General features: G+C 57.2%; 9 protein-coding genes across 9 annotated transcripts; 5 read left to right on the top strand and 4 right to left on the bottom strand.

Moving 5' to 3' along the window:
• Positions 1-1,135: 1,135 nt before the first annotated feature.
• J3D65DRAFT_547565 (uncharacterized protein) lies at positions 1,136-2,404 on the bottom strand (the record flags this gene model as incomplete). Its single annotated transcript, XM_066796864.1, has 1 exon — positions 1,136-2,404. The coding sequence occupies one exon, from the start codon at positions 2,402-2,404 to the stop codon at positions 1,136-1,138; it is 1,269 nt and encodes a 422-aa protein (XP_066658235.1).
• A 521-nt stretch (positions 2,405-2,925) lies between these two features.
• On the top strand, positions 2,926-4,267 carry J3D65DRAFT_612051 (uncharacterized protein). The gene has a single exon (XM_066798983.1). The coding sequence runs from the start codon at positions 3,285-3,287 to the stop codon at positions 4,221-4,223; it is 939 nt and encodes a 312-aa protein (XP_066658234.1). The 5' UTR covers positions 2,926-3,284; the 3' UTR covers positions 4,224-4,267.
• A 508-nt stretch (positions 4,268-4,775) lies between these two features.
• On the top strand, positions 4,776-5,752 carry J3D65DRAFT_689522 (uncharacterized protein; the record flags this gene model as incomplete). The annotated part of the gene is made up of 1 exon (XM_066803890.1): positions 4,776-5,752. A coding segment is annotated over one exon (900 nt), but the record flags the coding sequence as incomplete, so codon positions are not given.
• Positions 5,753-6,646: 894 nt separating this feature from the next.
• Positions 6,647-10,675, bottom strand: J3D65DRAFT_192572 (chromatin remodelling complex ATPase chain ISW1). Its single transcript, XM_066794360.1, has 4 exons — positions 10,389-10,675; positions 10,191-10,334; positions 7,173-10,133; positions 6,647-7,099 (listed from the first exon to the last, which is right to left on the bottom strand). The coding sequence occupies exons 1-4, from the start codon at positions 10,506-10,508 to the stop codon at positions 6,971-6,973; spliced, it is 3,354 nt and encodes a 1,117-aa protein (XP_066658232.1). The 5' UTR covers positions 10,509-10,675; the 3' UTR covers positions 6,647-6,970.
• Positions 10,676-11,116: 441 nt separating this feature from the next.
• Positions 11,117-12,561, bottom strand: J3D65DRAFT_192462 (ubiquitin-conjugating enzyme/RWD-like protein). Its single transcript, XM_066794359.1, has 3 exons — positions 12,030-12,561; positions 11,842-11,934; positions 11,117-11,703 (listed from the first exon to the last, which is right to left on the bottom strand). The coding sequence occupies exons 1-3, from the start codon at positions 12,190-12,192 to the stop codon at positions 11,444-11,446; spliced, it is 516 nt and encodes a 171-aa protein (XP_066658231.1). The 5' UTR covers positions 12,193-12,561; the 3' UTR covers positions 11,117-11,443.
• Positions 12,562-13,488: 927 nt separating this feature from the next.
• On the top strand, positions 13,489-14,631 carry J3D65DRAFT_599763 (uncharacterized protein; the record flags this gene model as incomplete). Its single annotated transcript, XM_066797924.1, has 1 exon — positions 13,489-14,631. The coding sequence occupies one exon, from the start codon at positions 13,489-13,491 to the stop codon at positions 14,629-14,631; it is 1,143 nt and encodes a 380-aa protein (XP_066658230.1).
• A 661-nt stretch (positions 14,632-15,292) lies between these two features.
• Positions 15,293-16,730, top strand: J3D65DRAFT_612039 (uncharacterized protein). The gene is made up of 3 exons (XM_066798982.1): positions 15,293-15,700; positions 15,753-15,965; positions 16,044-16,730. Exons 1-3 carry the CDS (start codon positions 15,486-15,488, stop codon positions 16,495-16,497), a joined length of 882 nt encoding a protein of 293 aa, XP_066658229.1. The 5' UTR covers positions 15,293-15,485; the 3' UTR covers positions 16,498-16,730.
• Positions 16,731-17,439: 709 nt separating this feature from the next.
• On the bottom strand, positions 17,440-18,567 carry J3D65DRAFT_192455 (TPR repeat protein-like protein). Its single transcript, XM_066794358.1, has 2 exons — positions 18,048-18,567; positions 17,440-17,994 (listed from the first exon to the last, which is right to left on the bottom strand). The coding sequence occupies exons 1-2, from the start codon at positions 18,481-18,483 to the stop codon at positions 17,483-17,485; spliced, it is 948 nt and encodes a 315-aa protein (XP_066658228.1). The 5' UTR covers positions 18,484-18,567; the 3' UTR covers positions 17,440-17,482.
• Positions 18,568-19,718: 1,151 nt separating this feature from the next.
• J3D65DRAFT_192452 (uncharacterized protein) lies at positions 19,719-22,157 on the top strand. The gene has a single exon (XM_066794357.1). The coding sequence runs from the start codon at positions 19,999-20,001 to the stop codon at positions 21,898-21,900; it is 1,902 nt and encodes a 633-aa protein (XP_066658227.1). The 5' UTR covers positions 19,719-19,998; the 3' UTR covers positions 21,901-22,157.
• The last annotated feature ends 1,944 nt before the right edge of the window (positions 22,158-24,101 follow it).

Raw genomic sequence — 24,101 nt, 5'->3', positions numbered from 1 at the left:
GCCGTGACGGCGTAAGTGTGGATGACAAATCGCACCTTCGCCCGACCGACCGACCGACCGACCGAATGGACCGACCGAATCGACCGACCGAGAGGCACCAGTGAACGAGTGCGGTGGGTGAGGGAGGGAGAGGTGGGTGAATCCTCCGGCCGCGGCTTGCCGGCGCGTTCCACGTTCCGTCCGGGGAGGCGCCGATGTCGCCATCCGCGCATCCATCCACCTCACGACGACCTGCCTGGTAGGAAGGTAGGTGTGTACGTGATGGGATGGATGGATGCGCTGCGCTGCGGCGGGTAGGACGCCAGACGATGATGGGGACGGAGGTGAGGAGCGAGGTGGGGGATAGGAGGATTGACAGAAGGATAGCAAGTTCTAGTAGAAGTACCTAACCAAACACCGTTCCGCCGTCTATAGCGTTCATACCGTACTCCGTGAAGCATCATCACCGCCCCAACTCCCCAGACAAGACAAGAGTAGAGCAGAGGAAGAGAAGAGAAGAGAAGATAGTCTATCGAGCGCACAAAACGCAGCACCTGCAGCAAACAAGATACGACAAGACTCCATTTCCATTTCCAGTTCCCATCCCATTTGGCTTTCCCGTCTTTCTTTCCCTCTTTCCCGTCGTCCCTCTTTCCTTTTGCCCGGCCCTGAAGTCCCACGACCCTAGTGAATCCCCCTCATGTCAAGAAACGAAGCAAAAACGTGTGCCGGCCGGCCTGCCTGCCCGCCGCCGATGTGACGGCTGCTGTCCGGATGGAGAGGTGGGCGGTCGAGTTGAGAAAAACAGCGGCGGCAGCGGCGGTGCATGCCGCGGCGTGGAGAAGGAAAAGTGTGGAGACAAGGAGACAGAGACAGAGACAGCGCGCAGCACATCCAGCTTTTTGGCATTACTTGTTCCTGAAAAGACACGAGGACAAGAAAGAAAAAAGAAAACGCATTCCGTTTAACCGGCCCCCCGTCTATAGTTGTTGGTTGTAGGTTAAAAAACCCTGAAGTGGAGAACAAAGTTCGCTCATGACGCAGTCCCGAGAAATATAGAGAAAAAAGCAACCGTGTCGTACACATGAATCCCCGAAACGCCCACCATCATGCAGATGTGTTTGGAAGTAGTGCGGACCAAGAACGAGACAATGATTTAGAAGCGCTCATGCAGGTCGTTGCCGGCCACAGAGGCGTTGGCCGAAGAATTGCCAGAGGAGAAGCCGCTTCCGGCATTGAGCAGATCTTGCACTGCGACCTTGGGAGCCGGCGGCACGGGCAGTTTTCTTTGGGCGCCGTCCTGTCTTGAGATGATGTCGCCTATCCTCAAGCCGGTCGGCTGCTGGGGGACGTAGGGCGTCTCTCCGTTTGCCGACGGCTCCATCGGGGCCAAAGCCGGGACGTGCTGCAGGGACAGGTGGCGGATGTGAGGAAGTTGCACGTCGCTCAGGCCGTGAGGACGCAGGCGAGGCGAGTGCGCAGGGGTGGCGAGGGGAGTGTGGTCCGGGGTCGGCGAGTACGAGTCGTGGGAAAAGGTGGGCGAGGGGGGTGCGGTTGAGAGGGGAGAGCCTGGCCGCGATTTCTTGGTCATTCGGTGTGCGTACTGGTCGTCTTCTTCGTGCGAGTGCGACCGCGACATGGGCTGCGACGAGTAGGCGTAGGCAGCCAGGCCAGTGACGCCAGGCAGACGGTTGCTGTGGCCAAAGTGCTGGTGCGAGCCCATGTGTTGCCTCGGTGGGTATTGGGGCGGCTGTTGCTGCTGCTGCTGCTGTTCAATCTGCGAGGCGGCCGTGGCCAGGATGCCCATGGAGGTGTTGGGGTTGGAGCGGTTGTAGGCGGCCAAGTTGGACAGGTTGGAGTAGCTCGAGTAGGAGTGAGGAGGAGAGACGTTGGGCGAGGCCAGGTTTGAGCTCGGGGCAGAGCGAGAAATGGGTTTTGTCGGCGGGGGCATCATGTGGGTGATTTGGCCGCACTCGAGAACGCCGGCGCTGGCGACGGCCTGTGCAGCGGCGACGGCAGCGGCATTTTGCTTGTTTCCTCTCCTGGAGTTGGGGTTGTTGTGTATCCTCGAGTGGCGGGTGAGCTCGTCGGAGCGCGAGAAGCGCTTGGTGCAGCCGGGGAATTGACAGGCGTGGGGCTTCTCGCCCGTGTGAGTGCGGATGTGTCTGGTCTGGTGCTCGAGACGGTGAAAGGCCTTGTCGCACAGGGGACACTTGTAAGGGCGAGGCAGGTCGGAGCGGTGGTCGTCCTGGTGAGGTTGTGCGTTTTGAAGCATGGAGCCCATGAGACCGACAGGACGGACGGCAGCGGCAGCGGCCATGGAAGCTGGGGTCGAGGGGGCCGAAGAGGAGGGGGATGGAGAGGCTGAGTCTGCCTGGGGGTTGAGCAGATTTTTGAAATCCACGGCAGAGGTTGATTGTTGCATGTGAAAGGTGGTGTGGTGCGGGATGGAGAGATGGGCAAGTCTGGCGAGGGAGGCGAGGCGAGGCGAGGCGAGGCGATGCAATGCGAGCGAAAGCCGGAGAAGGAAGGGGGAGGGCGGGCGAAAATCTTATAGCTCAAGGGCCCAAAGTGACGCAGAGTCGACGCCTGGAAACGTGGGGAACGACGAGGGACGAGACGAGGAGCCGAAGACAGAGACGAGGATCAGCCGGAATCCAGGAGCCCACGCCAAGCCCGAACCAGACTAGGCGCGATTGGTTTTTTACCGGGGGGTGGGCGTGATAAGCAGGGGTACCGTACCGAAACTAACGTAATGCCCGCTGCACCGCCTCACCCCTTCCTTCCTCCCGTTCAGCCTCATCGGGCACTCAGGTCAACACCACCATCTGACGATTCCGGATGTGGGGGGCCTCTGTCATCCGGGGTCGGGGACCCCAAATACGAACCCCCAAAGACCACCACCCTCCTCTCCTCTCCTCTCCTCTCCTCGCCCATCTCACATCATGGCAGCTGAGCCTTTCCCTCGTCCTCTTCCCTCCTGCATCACCGCTGACCTCCCTCCCCGTGTCAAATGTCGGTGAAGTCGACCTCTCGTCGTTGTCCCTTTGCCCCTAGAATTTTGATCGACTGCCGTGTCCCTGCGTACATGTCCGGCCCTGCGTGGGCTGATGAGACCAAAGCCACGGCGGCGCCAGGCGTGGGGGCTCCGCTTTCCACATCGAAATCAGAAAAAGACCTGACGCCAGCCAGCGAGATAAAGCCTCCATGTCCGTCGCACAAGCTCCTGCCCCTCTGCACTGCCGGACTGCCGCTGCACCCTCTCCTATTTTTCTCACGCTTCCCCAGTCGCCGTCGCACAGGCGATGCGAGACGACCACCTCTCGATCCGGCGCATTATTGTTATTGTCGCAACCTGCTGCTGTTATCTCCACAGGTGCCGCATTCGCTCGTGCTCTGGCCCCCGCTTTAATCTTCTGACGGCTCCTCCCACTCCCAGACCCTCTGACTGTCTTTTCGGCGAAGCCGAGGTCCGCATCCGCTGTCGGGTCCTGCCTGTGCCATCAGGGAGAGACCGGGACAGGGCAGCTGACGACGACCGGGCCCGCCGCTCCTCAACACCAACAAGTCTGTCAAATTGTCCCTGTTTGGCATGTCGCCTGCAAGGGGCATGGGGCATGGGGCATGGATGGGAGGGCCATGTCACCGTTGGGCGAGGCACGGGGGAAGCCGGACAGTGCAGGTGCCTGGATGGATGGAAAAGACGCCGGCCGGCCCGCTCAAAGCAGAGCACACCAAAGCCATTCATCGTACCATCCATGGTGCGGCGGAGCGACCAACCTCTAGCGACCATAGCCCCGTTGCAGCAGCTCGAGGTCAACAGATCCCAACGACCGAATTGGGCCCTGGCCGAGGCATGTCCGAAACCAAATCCTTTTTTCCTTTTTTCTTTTTTTTTTGTCCACTTCCCTTCCCCTACACTCCCTCTTTCGCACGTCTTTTCTCGCCGGCATTTGGCCCGACCACTCAGCTCCCGGCGGTCTTCGTTGCGCTGCTCGGATTTGGCATTTTGCGGGCCTCCACCCTCCCTCCACCGTTCGCACGACACTGCCCTCGTCGCGCCCGCGCCCTCGCCCTCGCCCTCGTCGCCCTCCGCCTCACCTGCAATCCACCGCACCGCATCATCACCTACGCACGCAAATGGCAAATGCCCAAAAATGAGGCGGACGCCTCAAGCTGCAGAGATTTTACATGTCCATCGGCCGACCCCGACCCCGACCCCGACCCATAGTAATCGCCCTTGACCTTCCACTTCCATTTCCACCTTCTTGGCAAGATCGGCCGCGACACTTTTTTTTTTTTTTTTTGGTGGAGAAGATGATCTGGGGAAGGCCGTGGCTGATCTTGGCGAGTCGGCATGCGCATTCCTTGCCATGCGGTGGTGGTGTTTTGCAATTTTGCCATATCTGTCCACGTCGACCGATTGGGTTGCGTTCGTTGCGTTGCGTTGCGTTGCGGCCATCCACCCACCCATCCACGCCCATGGAGCCCGTCACACCACCGTGACGTGAGAGCCACCTTTTGAAACCGCTCCAGACTGCGGGGAGAGACATCAGACGATGAGACCAGCCTTTCCCCGCAAAGTCGCATGTTCCAACCAACGCCGGAGAGAGAGTGGGTGGTTGCACTCGTCCATCCAAATGCCTTTCATCCCAGGCAGGCCAAGACACATCAGCCATTCCATCCATCGTCCATCCACAGATTGCCGGCGTCCCGGACGCTTCCCATCTCAGGGCTAGCTACAGGGCGAAAAAAAAAAAAAAAAAAAAAAGGCTCGGCCCGGCCGCCCGGCTGCATGGCTTGCAGCTCTCCGCTGCCCTCGACTTCAACATCACCATCACCACTACCACCACCACTTTCGGTGGCTTTTGCTCCAGTCCAGTCCAACGGAGCCGACAAGCCTCTCTGCCCGCCTGCCGTCTTGGCTCGCGTCGCTGCCCAGTGGTGCCAGCTTCATCAGCGTCGTTTCAGCACTCCAAAACACGGCTACCTCCCCTGCCCTACCCTACCCTACCCGGTGCCATCATCCGTGCCCGGCGGCGTCGCTCTCTTCCCTGCCGGACGGACGTATGCCTTCTCCTCCTCCTCTTCCCCACAACTTTGGGCGGATTTTCTCTTTTCGCTCGCGACGTGATACGCGCACTACGCTGTCGGATGATGCGCCTCTCCTGCCTGTGCTTGCGACAGTCACTAGCAGCAGAATCAGCAGCCTCTGGTGCGTGTGGGCGGCCGCTGGTCGTCCTGCTGCTACTGCTGGTGCTTCGTCCGCGGCCGCCGCCGACAGATGCCGTCACATCAGGCCCTCCGTCCGGCGGGCCACCACGGCACTCACTCATCAGATTTGTTTGGCTGCTGCTGCCACCACCAACAAAAGCACCAGCAGCAAGAGAAAAAGCCCGAGTGTCCAACGCTTACGTACCAAACGCCCTCCGTCTCCTCCGGTTCGGCGGTCTGGTCTCGTCGCGCTCCCGTCCATGCTCTTTCGCTACTCCTCTTGCTGCCCTGTCTTGACCCCTATGCCCACTGCTCCCTGGCCCCTGGCCCCCAAAGCGACCCCCGGCCCACCATCTGTGTACTTACTTGCCCTGTCTATCTCTCTGTCTGTCTGTCTGCCTGCGTGTCTGCCTTCCACAGCCTCTCCAGAAATTTCATCTTACCATCTACCTATCCCATCGCTGCGTGACTACCTTAGCTAGTAAGAGTAGGCAGGTAGATCAGTCAATGTCACTCGCTCCTTGACAGCGCGTCCATCCGTCGGCGCTACTAAGCTACTCATGCCATTGCACCTCGCTGCTTGCCGCTTGCTGCTGCTTGGGCGTTTTAGGTACTTGCCTGCCATGGAGTCATGCGCCTCCTGGTAGGTGTATCAGACATGGTGTCTCTGGTCGTCTCTATTCGTGTGTCGTGCCGTGTCGTCTCGCCAACTCGACTCAACTCGACTCGCCGCAGTAGACAGGGTAGGTAAGAAGTGTAAAAAAAAGATCTGAAAGCGTGGAAGCATACGTAGAAATGTATGCATACATAGACCCCCCACATGCTTCTGCGCCGTCCGTTCGTTCGCCGTTCGCCGTTCGCCGTTCGCCGCTTCTTGTTGCCCTGTCTCGTCCTGCCCGTCCGCACTGTGCTGGAGGGCGCCGGGCACGTCTCCACGGCATCTCATCTCGTCTCACCTTACAGCAGAGCAGCCCCCCCCTCCCCTCCCCTCCCATGCCATGCCATCGCAATCTTTCTTGGCTGTCGATCATCTGTCTGACTAATAGGCAGTGTTCGACCAAGCCAGCAGGACGCAAGAAGTAAAAGTAGATGAGCAAAACAAGCATCTCAACATATCCATTTCCCTCATCGGTGTACATGCGAAGAACGACGAGAGAGGCGAGCACCGCGTACCGCCAGATCTTGGTGATGGAGAGGCGGATCGGATGACGGGCACGGGCGATGTGTGCGTGCATTGGACGGACGGTCACGTTTATCCATTGCAGATGCAAATGCAGCGACGACAGGAGTGAGGAGTGAGTGAGTCTCTGCAGAGAGAAAGTAGAGTGACAGGACAGGACAGACAATAGCAGAGAGTCGGAGAAATACCAGGCAACGATTCCAGAGCGGACCGGACTAGACCAGACCAGACGCACCGGGCCCCAGTCACCAGTTGGATTTCTATGAAAATACACACACAAACAGAAACCCCCCATCAGCACTGTGTGCTTGTCCTTTCTAGCAGCAAAGAGTCCAATCTGACCCGACCCGACCCACCATCTTCTCACACCCACACCCACGCCCACACCGCAAGGAGACGACCTCAAAGCAAACAAAAGCAGAAAAGAAAGAGAGAGAGAGAACGAAAAGAAAAACAACACATCCTCGTGAAACCTGCTCTTTATCCCCCTACGTATTCGCAAACGCCCCATAAACGCCATGATCCATCATTCGGAAAGAGAGAGAAGGGAGGAAAAATCGACTACACTACTAGTGACAGAATGGTGGCTGCCCAGATCTACTTCTTGCCTCCGCGCTTGCCCTTGGGACCCCGGGGAGTAGAGCCGTTGGACCCGACGCTGCTGGCACGAGAGGCGGACGCCGAGGTGCCCTTGCTGCCGCCGCGGACGCTGTCGAGCGCCTTGTTCTGTTGGTGCGTCAGTATATTTGATCTGCGTCTGCGCTTCGCGCATTCAGTTCTAGGTTTTGGGGTATCGTACCTTAACACCATTCTTCACCTTCTTCTTGGTGTGCGCCTCGTCAGAGTCGTCGTCGTCGTCATCGGCAGCGCGTTTGCCCTTTCCGGTGCCATTCGCGGCCTTGCCTCCATCGCCGTCAAACTCCCTGACGACCGTCGTCAAGAGCGTGTTGCAGCGGCGGCCGATTTCGACCGGCGTGCGGCTCAGGAAGAACCAGTCGAAGCGGAAGAGGGGCGACTCGCGAATCTCGTCGCGGATCCTGTCGTAAATTCCCTCCGAGTCGACGCCGTACTTGTCCAGCATGACCAGGAGAAAGCGGTCCTCCTCCTCGGTGTACACCTTCTTGTTCGTCGTCGAGACCGAGTAGTTGAGCTTCAGCTGCTGCAGCGGAGCACGGTACATGCTCAGCTTCTTCCTCAGAAGCTGACGTTGCCGGTCAATCTTGCGAAGACGTTCCTCGCCCTCTTCAATGGCAGCAATGTGCTTCTCCCAGTTCGCAATGTCCTTGTACCTCTTCCAGAAGACCTTTGCGTACTCTTCAATCTCCTCGGCAGTTTTTCCGTCGACCTCGTCTTCAATGGCCTTATAATTATGTCGCCCGTATTTGGCGGAGCCGTTGATGAATTGCTGAAAGTCGCGCCTATTCCAGTCGGCGAAGCCTTCCTTGGTGAGGCGTTCCTTCACTTCCTTCTCCTCTTCGGTCAAAGGTTCAGCCTCGTCAATCATTTTTTGTAGAAGCTCCTGCTCCTGAAGACGGTCCGCGAGGTCTTCCTCCGTGCCCTCGGCAAGGGGAGCCTTCAGATTGTTCTGCTTCCGATACCACGCCGTCTCCTTTTCCTGCAACTCATCCAGACGAAAGTCGAAGAATTGGTAGTCGTGGATTTGAATCTGTTTTGGCGCACGGGGAATCTTGGGCCTCGTGTCGGCAGTCCGACCCCCCGTCATCAGGGTCGCGCGGTAATACTGGTCCATCGAGTAAGATTGTTCCTTCCTCTCGCGCTTCGTCGGGTGAATCCAGGCGATGCCAATCTCCTTCTTCTTGTTGACAAAGTTTTGGCCATTCCACTCGTATGCCGAGTCTGTGCTGAAGTTTTGCAAGTCATCGATACCGAGCTTCTCGTACTTGGCGTTGAGCAGCGCAGTCCTCTCTTCGCCGCGCTTCAAAATGGCATCAATGTCGTCGTCGGTGACCTCACCGGTGCTGCCAAAGGCGCCAGTTCCTCCCTGGCTTTCGAAAACCTTCTCGGCACCGTGCTGAATCATGTTCAACAGATCCTCCTTCGACTGCGCACCCTTGGCTGGCTGCTGTGCACGACCTTGCTGAATGACTAGCTGGTCAAGACGGAGCTTTTGTGCGGCGCGCTCGAGCACCTTCTCCTCAATCGCATTTTCCGTGACGAAGCGGAACACGATGACTTGTTTGGTTTGACCAATGCGGTGAGCGCGGTCCATGGCCTGCAGATCAGCCTGAGGGTTCCAGTCCGAGTCGAACAGAACGACGATATCGGCAGTGGTGAGGTTGATGCCAAGACCACCGGCACGAGTCGTCAGAAGAAAGAGGAACTTTTCGGACTTTTCCTTGTTGTACTCGTCAATAGCGGCGATGCGGTCTTCGTGCGCTGTGGAGCCGTCAATCCGGCAGTATTGGTAGCCTCGCATGACCGAGTAGTCCTCGAGAATGTCCAGCATACGGCTCATCTGAGAGAAGATAAGCACTCTGCTTCCCTGCGCATGAAGCCGCTTGAGAAGCTTGTCCAGCATGATCATCTTGGCGGCATTGAAGACCAGGTGTTCATCCGTGGTGTACGGCGGGCCAGGCTCAGCTCCGTCAAAAAGATACGGGTGGTTGCAACATTTTCGAAGCTGCATGACAATGTTCAACAGTCGCGTCTTTGACTCCTTCTTGCCGCCAGCACCGTTGACGGCATCTATGTCCTTCTCGAGAATCCTCCTGTACCATTTGACCTGCATGTCCGACATGCCAATGTACAAGTTGACTTCCTTCTTCGGCAACAAGCTCTTTTCCACGTCACTCTTGACGCGTCTGAGCAAAAACGGGCGGAGAACCTTGTGCAGCTGCTGGACGACTTTGTCTTGGTCTTCCTTTTGCCCGGAAAACCACTGGTCAAAAGCTTCAGAGTCGCCAAAGACGTCGGGAAGCAAAAAGTTCAAGAGCGCCCACAGCTCGTGCAGGTTGTTCTGGAGCGGAGTGCCAGTGATGAGCAATCGGTTGCGGGAGTTGAAAAGACGGATGATTTGAGCGAGGGAGGACTCTTCATTCTTGATACGATGGGCCTCATCGATGATGATGTACTCCCAGGCGAACTTCTTGAGATGCGTCTTTTCGCGCAGGATCATTTCGTAGCTGGTGATGCAGACGTCAAAGTCTTCGCTAAGCAGCCGGTCGTTGATGAGCTGATGTCTCTCCTCTTTTGCGCCTTGGAGAACGAGGACATTGATGTCGGGAATCCACCTGGAACACTCGCGCTTCCAGTTGTCGAGCGTAGACTTGGGCACCGTGACGAGAAAGGGGCCGTTGATGCCACGAACGAACCGGAGGTAGCCCAAGAATGAGATGGTCTGCAAAGTCTTGCCGAGTCCCATTTCATCGGCCAGAATACCCGAGATTCCGTTCTCATGAAGCGATATCAGCCAGTTGAGGCCTGCAATCTGGTAGTCCCTCATTTCACCGTGGACGAATGCGGGCGAGTCGCGGAAGATTGTCGTCTCTGCCGCGACGCCAGACTTTTCTTCGCGGAGAAGCTCCGCGTCTTCCTCCTTCTCCGTTCTCCGGCGTCTCTCGCCGCCAGCGCCGCCTTTTCGGGATGGTCCTTTGGATGCCCTGTGGGCCTCTTCTTCATTCTGTCGATCTATCTCGGACATGATTTCTTTGACGCGCGGGTTTGGGTTCGTGTCTATGAAGTGACGGAAGAGATCGGTGAGGCCGAGGAGGTAGCGAAAGCGGCGAATCGAGTCGTCGACCTAGATTGGCATGTCAGAAGTCGCGGACGTGGGCGTGGGGCGAAAAGGTCAACAAACCTTGGATTCTCCCAAACGATCATGTTTCTTGCCGAGGACGCTCTTGCGGAGCTGCAAAGCCTCGGAGCGGCGCTTGCGACCGTCTGTGGGACCTCCTTCGCCAGCATCGCTGGTAGCGGCGGTGTTGAAATTCGAGTCGGAGTCCTGGACGGCGATTAGCGACGCGTCGGCGGAGGGTGGTGCTGGCGACGCGCTTACCGTGTAGTCGGGGGTATCCTGGAGGTCTTCGGTGTAGTCCTCGTTGTTGTCTGGGACGTCGGCCATGGACACGTCGGTGGTCGAGGCGGCTTCAGAGTTGCGGTTGCGCGAGGGCGCCATGTTGCCCGTTTGGGCACGCGGAAATTGTGTGCGAGACGTGTAGAGCAATGGCAGGCGGAATGCTTTCGCAATCGCACGAGCTGGAGGATGGGGCGGGTGGTGGGGTTGACGAAATGGAGGCGCGCAGAGTTTGAGGACGAGAGATTGGGGATGTGGGTTGAGCAGCAGTGCAGAACGTCGCTGGAGCAGATTCACGACTAAAGGAAGGGTCGGACGCGCTTACGCGCCTGCGATTCGCCGGGACCCTCACCGCCCGCGCTCTTGGCCCAGTCTCCCTCCACCCCCCAAACAAGCTCGCTTGCTACCTTAAGGTCCCATTGACTTGGCCTCCAGCCCGACACAAACTCTGTCCACCTCTCTGCTCGGCCTGCATCGCCAACCGTCGTCCATCTCGCCTTCTTTTCCCTCCACTGCGCCTCTCCTTCGCCGGCTCAGGGTCTTGCTAAACGACGTCATTGAATTTCCTATTCGGGAAATTTTTTTGAGAGCTCTCAAAGTCCACCAACCGCGTTCCGACGCGATTCCTGCTGTTGCACGTCAATCCCGACGTCTAGTTGATGCTCTGGCATGATCATTCGACTCCACGTCTCATGTCAATCCAAACCCGATGCGGGGCACCGAGACTGGACCTGGGCTATGAGCTTTTCTCCCTTGTCAGATTAAGTTGTGACCAGGATGCTTCAAGACATGGTCTGTACCTAGGTAGACAGTCTTCCGCCCCTGACATGATCTTCTCGGTTTGCCGCCATCTTCGCAGCACTCAAATATCCAAAGGCATAGGAAATCCTCAGTATATGCAGACCTAAATGCAACACAGGTAACCCAGGAAACGCCAGTCCATGCATGCCCTCTGGACGCCCCCAAAACCCCACAGTCACTTGTAGACCCCATAGTCAATGCCAGCCCACTCCCCAAAACGACTTCGCTTGTATGCCTTACATGCCCTCTTCCAGACTGTCCCTGACACACTTTCTCACCCTCTTCTTGAACTCCTTTGGATCCTCGCGCCACAATCGCCCGGCCTCGACGTTGGCTGGGGACTCGTCGTTCGGCGACGAAAGCATGGAAATGACGGAGAGGAGGATCGTCTCGGGTGTCTGCACCGGAGACCAGCGCTCCGAGGCAGACTCGTACCCATACTTGTCGTCACCGGGTGGGTGGAGGATGGAGATGCACACATCGCCGCTGGGGTAGACTAGTCACTGTCAGTCTGCGTCTGTAGGCAAATTCACATGGCCAAAAGGTTCTCCATGTTTTGAGCCGAGGTGCTTGATTTTGAGAAGAGGCCGCCGAATGACGTGCTCGGGCTTTGGCCGGACGTTGAAAGGCTTACTGTTTGGGTGGAAAATGGGCGTTTCGAACTTCATCTTGGGCGGCAAAAGAGGGTACTCGGAGGGGAAAGAAAGCCGAGCCCTAAAGAAACCACCTGGACAAAGTTAGCAAGGGCCATCACAAGCCATGTTGCGCTCCCCAAAGCGTCCAAAAGACGCAGCTGAAAAGCGCAAGTTTTTGCACACTCACCGCCGTAGAACTTGCAGTCATCGCTGATCATGAGCATGACTTCCCACTCAAAGACATTGTTGTCCACCAAACCAACGCTGATGCCGGGGATATCCTTATCGGTCTGCATTTGCTTGAGCTGACGACCGAGGAGGCCGGCGGCAGCTGCGGTGGACGAAGCCATGGTTGGCACAGGCGAGATGTCTTGGTGGAACGAGGACAGGCGTCGGCCAGGGGAAGACGAGGTCGACACTGACTCCGGCAGGTGTAGTCGAACGGTCGAGCGGCGAGGGAGGCACGCGAGCAAGGTGGGGGGCTTGGTCTGCGGGTTGGAGGAGTGCGAGCGGACGAGGAGGCGGAAGAGAGTCGAGGCCGTGAAACTGGGGCGGTGGTAGTTGCAGAGTTGCAGAGTGCGGAGGCGAGTGGAAGTGAAAGGTCGGACAGAGACTGGGATGGCTGTTCAGAGGTCGGCTCTCCCGTCAGGTCAGGTCGTCGGTTCTGCACGCGCTGGGCTGGGCTGCCGTCCGGGTGGGGTGGGCCGCCCCGCTTTGCCGCCGCCGACTAGACGATCCAACAAGAGGAACGACACAACCACCAGGTTCTCTTCACATCCCATCATGCGCGCCTTCTCGCCTTCTTCGCCCTTCCATTTGGCTTCAGGCCATTGCGCAATGGCGATTTCCTGACCGGCATCGGCAGTGTCGCCGGAAGGGACCTCCATGCCATTCCCCGCAACGCCCCTTGGAATGTGCCAGAGTTCCTTGCCAACGCTGCTGAATTAAGCTTCAAGCATGCTGGAATCTTCACTGTTATTTCAAGCCATCCATACGTTTCTTTTTTCTCGTCGGCTTCAAACACGGCGGGTCTGCACATTGACGTCGTGTTTGTACGTGGTTGACGACATCCTGCCCAGTCGTCCGTCGGGTCGGCACCAAACCCTCAATCCAGTGACCACGATGAGGCAATTGTCTGCATGTCCACAGCTTCCCGGACCAGGCCGGGCCGCCACTGAGCATCGTGGATGAGCAGGCACACGTCTCGGGGTTGTCAACACCACGACCTCAGGCAAGAAAGAGCAAGCCCAAAACCGCGCCTGCCACTCCGCGCCATGCAACGTCGCCATCTTCTGCCTTCCACGCTCTCCTCTTCTTGGGCTTTTCCGTACCCCCAACATCACAGCCAGCCTCGTTCGGTTTTATCTCTGGGTCACTCTGTTCCGCCAAAGGCCCGTCCGCGTTGGGGAGAGTATCCGTTCGTGGTCAAGGTATCTGGGCGCCATCACTCTTGAATCTTTGAGTCGCTCGAACCTGCGCTGATTCGAAGCCAGCCATTCCTACTCGCAAAGCTCAGAGCCACCATCATCTACGGACCGCAAACTTCCCGCTAGCATTCGCAAGCGCGGCGGCCAAGAAGCCAGAGTCGACTTCACTCACTTCAGCATTCATCATCTCCGCACCCCAATCATTTCCTCCCTGCTGAAATGGCTTCTCTGCCATGTCTTCCGACGCTCGATCCCATCGTCTTGGAGCAACCGTTCGGCTTCGACGCCACCTTTGATGCCCGTCCACCAGCTCCTCCTGGGAACCATGCTTCAGAAGCCAAATCGACACCCGGCAACTCGCGGACTCCATCTGTGCGAAAGGTATCTTTTGTTCGGAACGAGACGAGCTCCGAGCTGGGCGGCGATGCAGCAATTCCTGAGCCTGTTCCGGCCCCTGAGCCAGTGTCCGTTCCTGAAGCAGTCATGGAGCCTGCGTCTACCGAAGTACCTCAAGTTATCACTCAGGAGGTTTCCCCTGAGCAAGTCGTCACAACGGTACCAGCGGCCGAAGAGACCGTCATCAACGAGGTCCCCGCCGAAAACCCAGCCGTACAGAACGTCGAGGTCGTGGAAGTACCGCCACCTTCCCCTGGAATCCAGAAATCCACGACCGTTGTCATCACTGTCCCGGCCGAGGAGGCTGTTGAAGAGCCAGGGGATGTCGTTCGTGAGGACGCCGCGCCGCTGCGCCGAAAGTCTACCACCATCACGGTCACTGTCGAAGCCGAACCTGCTCCTCCGTCTCGCAAGTCAAGCCTTCCAGCTCCAAGGGCTGCATTCGTCACCGCCGAACCCGCCGAACCGCAGTTCGAAGCTCCTCGCAAAACCGAGACAATGCGTACGGTGAATCTGGAAGGTGGCACTTCAGTCACTGTTACCGAAGCCGCTCCATCCGTGGAGAAACTCGGACCCGACCCTGTCAAGCCTGCCAAGAAGGTCAGGATTGTGAAGACCAAGGTGACGAGGGTCCGCGTCATGTCCCTGTGGCGTCGAATTTTGGCCAAAATCTTGCGCAAGAGAGCCGAGAAAAAGATCCAAGAAACAGCGCAGATAGATGGAGCACAATCGCCGCAGGCTGCGGGTGACAATGCAACAGGCTCGCTTTTGCAGCGACCCAGTGTCGACCAACCCGAGCCAGGAGATGGAAGCGGTGCATGCGAGAGACACGCAGGCGAGTCGTCTCGAATTGGCGTTGACCAGTACTTTCGTCACAACAGATCGTTTCACTCTGACGTGAAGATTCAGTCCAATGCTGAGGTTCGACGCGAGGAACCGCGTGCCATTGCACCGTGTGGCAGTTGAGAGAGTTTCTTGGGGATTGACCTATGCCGCTTGTTTGGGGGATCAATTTGGACTTTTGCGAGAGCCTGGTTTGTTTTGATGGCCATTCTTTCAGCGATACCCTAACAGTGTTTCCTTCTACTCTTATTCTCGACCGGCGCCTGAAGACGTTTCTTTGATTATCAATCCTGTCATCGTGCCTTGCTTCTTCCTCTTCAGTCGGTGTCTCGGGGTTTGCCAACAAGATTGAACTACAATTTCTGCACCATCGTCCGCCGCTCAGAGCATCAACCTTTTCTATGGCAACCGTCACATTGCTTGAGTCTCATAGCTCTACGCACACGTCTCCAGCAGCGAAAGGAACAAGTTTCTGTGGCTCCTTGCTCCGCCTCTGTGAACATTCGACGAATGATGCCCAGCAAATCCTCTTCATCCTTCGTTGGCATGCCATTACGGAGTGACCTGGAAAGGGGCACTAGGTCCGCCCTAGAGGACCCTTGCGCCTATTTTTATTCCGCGAGCGGAGACACCGACCCACGAGCAAATCAGGGCTTGGCCCACTAACCTTGAGTGGACTCGCCCATTTGCTCACCACCAAAAGCTGGACTGGTAGGGCGCACCTTGGAAGAGCTATCGGCTGACAGGTCCAGCCACAGCAACGACGAGATGGGCAACAAGCCGTTAAATGAAATGTCTCACGCGTCCGCTTGCGCCGCTGTATCCTCTCCTAATGTCTGCGCCCACAACTCTCCCTCGTTTCTTCTTCACTTCCAATCCCAACATCTTCCCCTCGACCTTGTTGCACCGGCACCGAGGACAGCGCCGAGTGGAACCCATTCCGTTTTTCCAGCCGTCGTGGACTTTCAATCGCAAGCATGCCGCGCTACACCCACGAGGCGTCTCCATGGCTCCGACGTGTCCTGATCCCCTTCTGGATCATTCGCGTGGTGTTCATGCTGCTCATCGCCGCTAGCTTTGGCATTGGCATTGCAGTGATAGCAAAGGATAAAAATGACGCGGACGACGACGACGATACGGATACAAACTACAACAACGACCGAACGACCAAAATTGGCGCCAAAACAATAGCGTAAGATTGATACTGTGGAAATTATTTTCATCGGTGCTGATTCCCTGGGTAGCATCGTGGCCATCTTCTTCGTCCTCGTCCTCGTCTGTCTCATCCTAGACATCGTATCCATCGTCAAATTCGCGCGCCGCAACCTGCGCCCCAAGACTTTCCTCATCTTCAACACCATCCAGACGACCTTCTGGGCTGCCATCCTCGTCATCGACATCGTCGGCTCCATCAAACACCGCAGCGCCCTGAACTTCCTCTTCGCGCTCATCGTCTTGTAAGCAGCACACGCACAAATCGAATCCCCTCAGGGGTTGCAGCAACCATCCATCTAACACACACGCCCACAAAACAGCGCCCTCTTCCTCGGCCTCTTCATCTACGCCGTCATCATCTACCGCCGCTCGCGCCGCGACGCCGCTCGCGGCGTCTACGCCCCTACCGCCAACCCCGCCGTCGCCGCCATGCAACCCGCGCCGTACGTCTCGCCCTCACCCACGCCCTCCGCCAGCAACCTGAACCGCCTCTCTGCGCGCTACAACACTGCCGAGACGGGCCTCCAGCCGAGCCCCTTCGAGGCGGCGGCCATGTCGTCGACTCATTCGCTGGGCTCGCAGGAGCAGCAGCAGCGGCACGGCGCGGGCTTGAGCCCGCAGCGCTCGCCAGTCGGCTCGCCGTTTTCGAGCCAGGGCCCGTATGTCACGGCGCCGGTGCCGGGGCTGGGGCAAGGGGCGTATATGCCTCCGCTTCCGGCCGCGGCGGCCGCGGCACAGGGGCACGGAGCGACGATTGAGATGGGGCAGAGGTAGATGCGTTGGTTGATGTGAGGTGGGGGATTGGATTGCGTGTTTGATTTGGCCGGCGCTGCATTGCATTGCATGGAGTTGAGTTGAGTTGAGTTGAGTCTAGTTGGCGTGCTTTCCCCGCGGTGCGAGGACGCCTTTCGTGTAAATACTTCCTCATCGTTCTCTGCAGTTCGGCGCACGTATAAGCCTGCTGTGGCGAACAGCCTTTTGAGTCGTATCCCGTTCTTCTGTCGAGCAGCGGGTTAAATCAAGAGTTTGCTTCCGCTGTGTGGCTTCACTTTTCGCCGCTCTATCATTTTCAAGCCGGCCACCAAGTTTTCTTCGCCCGTCAGCCACTTGTCTTGCCCGGGTACCTGCATCACCTTTTCGCCGCCAACCAGTGCATTGAACACGCGCACGTCGTGCCGGTGCCTGGATCGCCGCCACCGCTGCCGCCGAGCCACGTGCGACGTTGCTGGGACTCCACCCCAGTCCCGTCTCCCTCTGGACGGGCTCGGCTCGGCTGGGGTGGCTGTCAGTCGGTCGGTACCTGGATCAGGGGGAGCGTGGGACTGCCGGGAACTGGGTTGGGCAATGGAGTGGCTGCTGCTGTTGCTGCCGGGGCGGCGGGGAACAGAGACATTCTTCGCGGAAGCAAGGGGGCGTCGGGTCAGTTGGTGAATGAGAGCGCGGCGGGGCTGGGGAAGAGGCAGGGGCGGAGATTGGGCGCGTGGGAATGTGAGTGGGGAGACTTTTCTTGCTGCCGCTTCACTGTATATGGTGTGGTGTATCGGAAGTCTTAGAGACGGTGGTTGGAGTGGGAGACGAGAAGTCGACAGACAACAGCTGGAGTGTTGCATTCTCACCGCACCCGGTGTGTTTGGCTTTGCGGTAATTTTCTTCGGACTGCCCAGGGAAACGTGATCTTGTGCTTCTTATTTATTCTTTGCCTAACGCCTTGACAAACATTTCTGTTGCTTTACAATTTCAAACAAAAGGACCGGACACTCTAGGGCTGGTCGAACTGCTTGAGCTCCGGCATCCGGCCAAGGCCACCGCCGACTCCTGGGCCGCTCTCCTGCACCGACTGGCCTACCTTGGCTTCTCCGGGATGGACGCCTCCTGCACTTTTGGCCCTGACATGCTGCCTGAGCATTTCCAGAATCTCGGAGTCCTTCCAGCGTTGTGGCACGGGCCGGTAGGCGGGCTTGAAAGTTCCAACCGTTTGAGCCCACTCTCCGGATCTCGGCTTTCCTTGCCTCCAAGCATCCGGGTCGGCCGACTTTGTAGGGGGTGTGCCTTGAGCAGAGGGCATGGCTGCGTCAGGTCCGGCTCCCTCGGCGGTCTCTGCAGACGTAGGAGCCGGCTCCTGAGTTGCCCAGTAGTAAATGTCCCAGTCATTCTCATCGAGGAAGCGATCGTAGTCTTGAAGTTGCTTCTGCGTCATTTGGCCCAGGTAGGTGTCGGCAAAGGTGGAGAGGAGGAGGTCGCTTTCGAGAATACCGCGCTTCCTGCTTTGGTCTGGCGCAGATTAGAAGAGCTCCATGACAACAATGTGCGCAATCATTACTCACATATTAACCTAGCGCGCATGGTGTTGATGTCCTCTCCGGTCCTACGAATGGGCTCAATCTTGAACTTGGCGCCCTCGAGCTCACCAACTCCAAGCTCGGCAGCCAAAGAGGCAACATCACTGGCCTGCGTACCGCCAGTCATGGTTGCCGTGTTCTTCGGTGCAGCGTCCTTGGGCGTGAAGCTTGGGTCGACAGACGACAGCATCTCAGGTGGTGCCGTGTCCCGACCAACACGGGGCATCTTGTTGGCAATCGTCGACGTCGTATTGGTCAGGTGGGGGTTGAGCGGCTTCTCGGTCTGCTTTTTGCGCCATTCTTCGGTCGTGTCGTTGCCGCGCTCGTTCAAGTCCTTGAAACGCAGCGCGGAGGAACTGAATGGACGAGCAGCGGAAATGAGCGTCTTCGAAGAGCGCACGACTAGACGTGCGGAAGCCATTGCGAAAAGTATCTTGCAGGGGCGCACCGATTGAGAATTGGGGAGAATGTTGCTCGACGGCGGAGATGTTGTTCGCCCGAAGGATCGCAGTCGTTGACATCACCGGTGTTTTCCTAAGGCACGTGACTCGGCTCTCGGCTCGGCAAGCGCTTCGTCTAATCGCGGCATCTACCCGGCCGGGGACTCACTGCCGAACTCCATCGCCAACCACCACCTCTTCCTCATTGCTGTCTCTCTCCACTCCAAATCATCGCAAATCTTCCAAGACCCGGACTTGGCGCCAACACTGTCAGAAATACGCAGAGGCTGGCGCGAAAGCACGTTCTGGATTCGCTTCCAACGGATGGATTCCATGATCTTGCGATTGCTACCTCCATCTTCAACCGTGGATGTCAACCCTGCTGACGAATTGATCCATCATCATCGCTCTTTTGGTCCGTCGTGTTTCAGGATGTCGCCCTGAGAAAGATGTTGGTCGAAATCGCTGCTTCGGGCTAAAGGAATACAACCGTATCGACTGGCAACTCGGCCCTCCTCAACCTCCAGGCCAATCCGTGTCTCTCCACTCTGCCGGACCACGTCTCTGGGTCTCCATCTCGACTTTTCCGCCTTTCCTTTGACCAAGTCTCGGCCATGGCATGAGGGGCGGCCCTATCAAGGTCTTGGCGCCATTGGCTTAGCGTGCATTCCTATCTCCACACCCACGCCGTTTGCGGCATTCCTCCCTGTACCGGGCGGCTGGAGAAAGAAGAAGTCGGAGGCTAACCAACGGCATGTAGGCGGGACGGCCTCTTGCAGCGGGCCGACGCTGATCCTCTGCTACGGGCTGAACATCATGCGTTTTTCGACAGACCACGCTAAACCACCAAGCCAGAACTCTCGCTATTTCCGTCACCCTACCATGGGTGACACCTGGTCCCTTCGGCGTCTCCTTGACTCTCCGACTAAGCTTCATCCTTCCCAGATGGACCTCGAATTCTTGACGCAGGCCGAGCTGGATAGTGACGTGCTCTGCGGAGCCCACTCCCCATTCCCACTGTGGCTATTTTCCCTGGGTTGGCACTCGGTGGCCGCATGCGGAATGCTCAGACCCTAGCACACCAACGTCTCGCACAATGTGCAGAGGAATGGGGGCATGTTCAGCCTCTTTTCATCATTGTTTGACAGTTTTGAAGTGTTGGTAGAGTTTGCCCGAGTGTCAAACCCGTGGTCACGGGCGTTTTTGCTACAGCATTCCAGAGGGCTGTACCTATCCCAGAGGCAAGTGGTCAGGAATGCCTCGTAGAAACCGGAGGCTGGCGGCTTCAGGTAGGCTCTGTATATATCCTGTCCAAGTTTGATTCTGTTTGTTTGCTCATCCTCGTGATTCTCTTCCAGTTTGCACTGTCTGGTCAACCTGCACGTTCTCCTGCAAGGTACTCTGCAGGAACTCTGCAAGGCACACTCTTTTCCTCGTTGTCCCTCGCTACCCACCCGACCCTGCGTCTCACCCCGGCTCATCTCGCCCCACCTACAATGGCCTCTTCGCCACGGCTCCGACAAGCTTCAGGCGCGGTGCCTCTCCATCACGTGCAAGGACGCTCCTGTCGCGCTGCGGGAGATATCGCCATCTTGCGGCAAGACTTTGACATCCCGATCCGGCCACAGGACAAAGAAAGCGCTTGGGCTGTTCCGTATGATCAAATCTTTGACCAGTATGTCGACACCGATTTGCTGGATATGAACAGCGACAATACCGCCGAAGGAACCAGTTCGGACGACTTGAGCAATCTCTTTGACGTCTCCTCTTCCAATGGGAGCTCGGCGGCCAAAACATCCCCTATGCCCCATTGGGAGGCCTCGGGGCAAATCGAACCACAGAATGGCTCCCAGCAGGCGTGGAGCTATATTGGCCATAACGTAGCTCAGGCGGCGCCCCAAGGAAACCTAACTTCGATCTACCCAGAATCTCACGGGAGGGTTGCAGCTTCCGACCCTGGTCTTTTCAGCTTCGACCAGCCACCCACTTGCTCTCCTCAAGTACCCGCTGATCCCTTCGCCTTTTCGTCTCCCTCGTCACCGAATCCTGCAGCTCCTTTCAAGCCCGCGAAGAAGTTCAACAGCCTACCCATCCGTGGCAACAAGAAGCAGGCCCCTTCCGTCATTAGAAGAACCGTCTCCAAAGGAAGCTTTTCGCCCAAGATGATGCGATCAACACCATACCGGACCGGATATCAAGAGATCTGGGCCAAGCGCGTTGGCGCGCCGCCACTCTCTCCGCCACCTTCAACAAAAGTTCCACAGGAAGAGGCTACCTACGGGTACAACTTCACGCCGAACATGCCCTACACAAACCCCAACGAGGTCGCGGACCTTGATCAGCAACTTTCACTTGCTGGTCCGAACTACCAGAACCGATCGCAGATTCAAATGACCCCCGTCGCTTCTCCGAGCACGCAGGATGCGAGCAGTACGAGGTCCTCTTTCCACGCTCCGAACGAATCGTCCAACCACTACCCGATCCATGAACTCGGAGACGCGCTGGCAAGCCCTCCGCAATCTGGCCGACTCCCTACAACGTCGTGGAGTCAAAACTCAACTGCCGCTTTTGATTTTGGTTACCCGGGCACATCTGAATACCAACCCGACCGTGATTCGCAGGCCTGGTGGACGCCCACTACAACTCATCAGCCTACATCGCAAGCCAACTTTCCTACCACCCGCACAGACTTTCTGGGTGTCAGCTCCGCCCCCTCCGACCTTGCCACTGGCGGCCTGATGATCAACTGCGAGCCATCAGCCATGGGCAATCTTCTCGATACGCACGCCGCTGCAGGTACAGGCGACGGAGCCCCCTTCAGCACTTCATCGCCAATCGTATACCCCACACAAATGTTTGGCACCACTACTCCACTTGGACCTCCGCACAACTCTCCTTACGTCCACGCACCCCCTCCGCACCCCCCTACCGCGAATGGTCATGTGATCATCCCCCTTGGTGCTCAGTCTCAGCACATCACACCTCCTTCCCGAAGCCCGACGAACTCCCCGCCTACGGCTCATCACCCTTACGCCATGCGCTCGGCACGCCGCGATTCTTCTCAAAACCACACACAGCCCCGCCCTCGGTCGCATCATCGCCGCAAGTCTTCCGGCCACCAAGGTGCGGGCTCTGGCGGCTCTGCTCCGCGCCCTGCTTCTGTAGGATTCGTCAATTACACGCCGGACGACAGCCGCAAGATCTTGACTGGAGTCGCACCAAGCGGGTCGAGCAAAACAAAGGCGCGCCGAGAGAAAGAGGCTGCGGAGAAGCGAAGGCGATTAAGCCAGGCTGCCGCCCGAGCGATTCTGGAGGCTGGTGGCGATTTGGCCACTCTCGAGAGGGAGGGTCTGCTTTGTTTGCCTGAGACCCAGGAGCTGCTGAAACAAGCCTCATAAGATACCCATCTTTTGCCAGAGGTCACGATTTGAGCCCGAGCAAACGAGAGGATGCTGGATGAAGACGAAGACTGGAGTGTTTTGACCTGAAGATCTCACCCACATTGCCCTTGCGCGTCGCGCTGGCGGATCTCAGATCTTGACTTCTTCATATCTTCACTCGCACATCCAATTCCTCTTTGACATCCACATCAGTCATTACCCAAGCTCTGGAATCATTCCCGATGTCACAACGGGCCTCAGAACGACGACAGTGTCAAGGCACAGCAACCCCAGCGTCAAGCAATGCGCGAGCGGGACCAAGATCATGTACAATATTCTGTCTGCTCTACTAATTCAACTGCAGTTGGTGCTTCGTCTATCTCGGGCTGATCTTTTTGGAATCAGCTCTTACCTGTATGTATCCTGGCTGACGACATAAACCTCAGCCGCCGTTATCTTGCTGCTTGTTTGCGTCATCTCCTCATTTCCTTTTCTTCGATCTGGCACAAGAGGAACATGAAAAGCTACTTTGTCAAACTTTCATTAGCAACTTGTACGGCGATGCCCCTATGGGGGAAGTAATGGCACATGGAGAGACGTCCATCAGTTTCTGTCTCTGTTTCCTTGTTACACCACAGCATTGTTGTGTTTGGATATTTTGGAGGGAGGTGATGGTTGGTATGTGGGGTTGGAGCAGAAGGAGCAGGGGCTTTGGTTGTTTGTCGTGTGCGGCCCACTGGTCACGAAAGGATGGGTAGACAAACACCGCTCGCAATGTCGAGCAGGGTGAAATCATAGGAATTCAAGCGTTTCCAAATTATCTCCAAGCCTCTTTGGCCCCGTGGCTTTGCATCTCGGAGAGGTTCACTGCGTGCTGGTTGGCCTCGCTCCCCGCATGACGTTTTACATTTACTATACTGAGCCAATCCTTTCGCTTCTCCTCAGTTAAACTATAACCATTGACTTTAAGCGTGTTGCGGCTGCGGCTCTTCGATAAGATGTTAAGACTGCTGCCTGGACGCCATGCTCATCCCTGACTTCCGCTCTTGCGACCTTATGTGGGCCGCTTGGATAGCGTGCAATGGGTTTGTGCGACAAAGCCAGTCTGACAGCGACTATGAGATGGCGGAAGCGAGGAAAATACAGCACAATGTTGATGATGGGACCTGAGTCCTTGAGCGGGGAGACAGGCCACGAATTTTCCTCTGGCATGACTGCTCCATATTGGCCAAAATCGAACATTATCCATCCTTTCGTCCGTCAGCCACACTGCCAGGACCTTCGAAGCGCCTGTTTGTGCAAGCGAAAGTGTCTGAGAAATCACGACATTGAGGAGATCCGACTCTGCGACCATAGCCCACCGCCACAACGAACGTGGCTCACATCATCGTCATCCCAAATGCCACTTTGCTAATCCCTCCCTCCCTCCCTTGCCAACAAGCAAACAAGCCATTCATCCATCCCCACGGGAATAAGCACCGACGACAGATCGCCAATCTCACCCTGCCGGCCGGTCGCTGTCGGCTCCTCCCGAATCCTGCATACCGCACGAAATCTGCCGACAGAGAGATAGGCAGATAGAGCACCGCTGCTGCCGCAAAGAGGATAGCTAGAGCGGGGCGGACACGAAATGGATGTCGCCGCTACTGAGCACGACGCCTCTTGTGGCGCCGCGGTGGTGGCTCCATTTTGTGGCTGTGGCTGGCGACGTGTGACTTGCGTTCTGAGTGTCTCTACCGGGGGCGCTTGGGCTGGCTGACGCTGCTTGGCTTCGCTTGACTCTGATGGTGTGGCGGATGACTTGCGCTTAGACGGTGACGTCTGGGTGGGGGTGGTGGTGATGGTGGTGGTGGTGGTGGATTGAATGACGTTGCGTCCGCAAGAAGGTCGAGTATTGGCTTGCGATCCTGTTGGAGAGCGCCCTGTGCCGTGTGAGATGGACCGCGAGCAACTTGCTCGTCATCACTGCGAAACATCTGTCGATCCATCTTGTGAATTGACCGAATACTCTTCCTCTACCAAGAGCAACTGATAGATGTCGCATGTCGACACTCAGAACCCACGTGGTCCCTCAATTTTTCTGGAACCTTCCTCATGGTTGTTTCCGCGGCGAACCCAGTTGTGTTGGATGAAAGCGTACGAGCCACGTGGGGAGACGTTTGAAGTACTACGGACACTTTTCGCGTAGTCCTAGACTTGTGTCTCAATTGTGGTTCGCT

Source organism: Phyllosticta citribraziliensis (assembly GCF_038025025.1).
Source record: "Phyllosticta citribraziliensis strain CPC 17464 chromosome Unknown J3D65scaffold_2, whole genome shotgun sequence".
Classification (NCBI taxonomy): Eukaryota; Fungi; Ascomycota; class Dothideomycetes; order Botryosphaeriales; family Phyllostictaceae; genus Phyllosticta; species Phyllosticta citribraziliensis.
This window is presented reverse-complemented; position numbering and strand designations above follow the sequence as displayed.

Excerpts from the sequence above, each read along its gene's own strand:
- J3D65DRAFT_192455 (XM_066794358.1), bottom strand. The coding sequence starts at position 18,483 with ATGGCTTCCGCACGTCTAGTCGTGCGCTCTTCGAAGACGCTCATTTCC. Across the intron at positions 17,995-18,047 it reads CATGCGCGCTAGGTTAATAT|ACCAAAGCAGGAAGCGCGGT; the intron begins GTGAGTAATGAT and ends AATCTGCGCCAG.
- J3D65DRAFT_612051 (XM_066798983.1), top strand. The coding sequence starts at position 3,285 with ATGCGAGACGACCACCTCTCGATCCGGCGCATTATTGTTATTGTCGCA.
- J3D65DRAFT_192462 (XM_066794359.1), bottom strand. The coding sequence starts at position 12,192 with ATGGCTTCGTCCACCGCAGCTGCCGCCGGCCTCCTCGGTCGTCAGCTC. Across the intron at positions 11,935-12,029 it reads TGACTGCAAGTTCTACGGCG|GTGGTTTCTTTAGGGCTCGG; the intron begins GTGAGTGTGCAA and ends AACTTTGTCCAG. Across the intron at positions 11,704-11,841 it reads GCCCATTTTCCACCCAAACA|TCTACCCCAGCGGCGATGTG; the intron begins GTAAGCCTTTCA and ends GACAGTGACTAG.
- J3D65DRAFT_192572 (XM_066794360.1), bottom strand. The coding sequence starts at position 10,508 with ATGGCGCCCTCGCGCAACCGCAACTCTGAAGCCGCCTCGACCACCGAC. Across the intron at positions 10,134-10,190 it reads ATCGTTTGGGAGAATCCAAG|GTCGACGACTCGATTCGCCG; the intron begins GTTTGTTGACCT and ends ATGCCAATCTAG. Across the intron at positions 7,100-7,172 it reads AGGTGAAGAATGGTGTTAAG|AACAAGGCGCTCGACAGCGT; the intron begins GTACGATACCCC and ends ACGCACCAACAG.
- J3D65DRAFT_192452 (XM_066794357.1), top strand. The coding sequence starts at position 19,999 with ATGGCCTCTTCGCCACGGCTCCGACAAGCTTCAGGCGCGGTGCCTCTC.
- J3D65DRAFT_612039 (XM_066798982.1), top strand. The coding sequence starts at position 15,486 with ATGCCGCGCTACACCCACGAGGCGTCTCCATGGCTCCGACGTGTCCTG. Across the intron at positions 15,701-15,752 it reads ATTGGCGCCAAAACAATAGC|CATCGTGGCCATCTTCTTCG; the intron begins GTAAGATTGATA and ends TTCCCTGGGTAG. Across the intron at positions 15,966-16,043 it reads CTCTTCGCGCTCATCGTCTT|CGCCCTCTTCCTCGGCCTCT; the intron begins GTAAGCAGCACA and ends CCCACAAAACAG.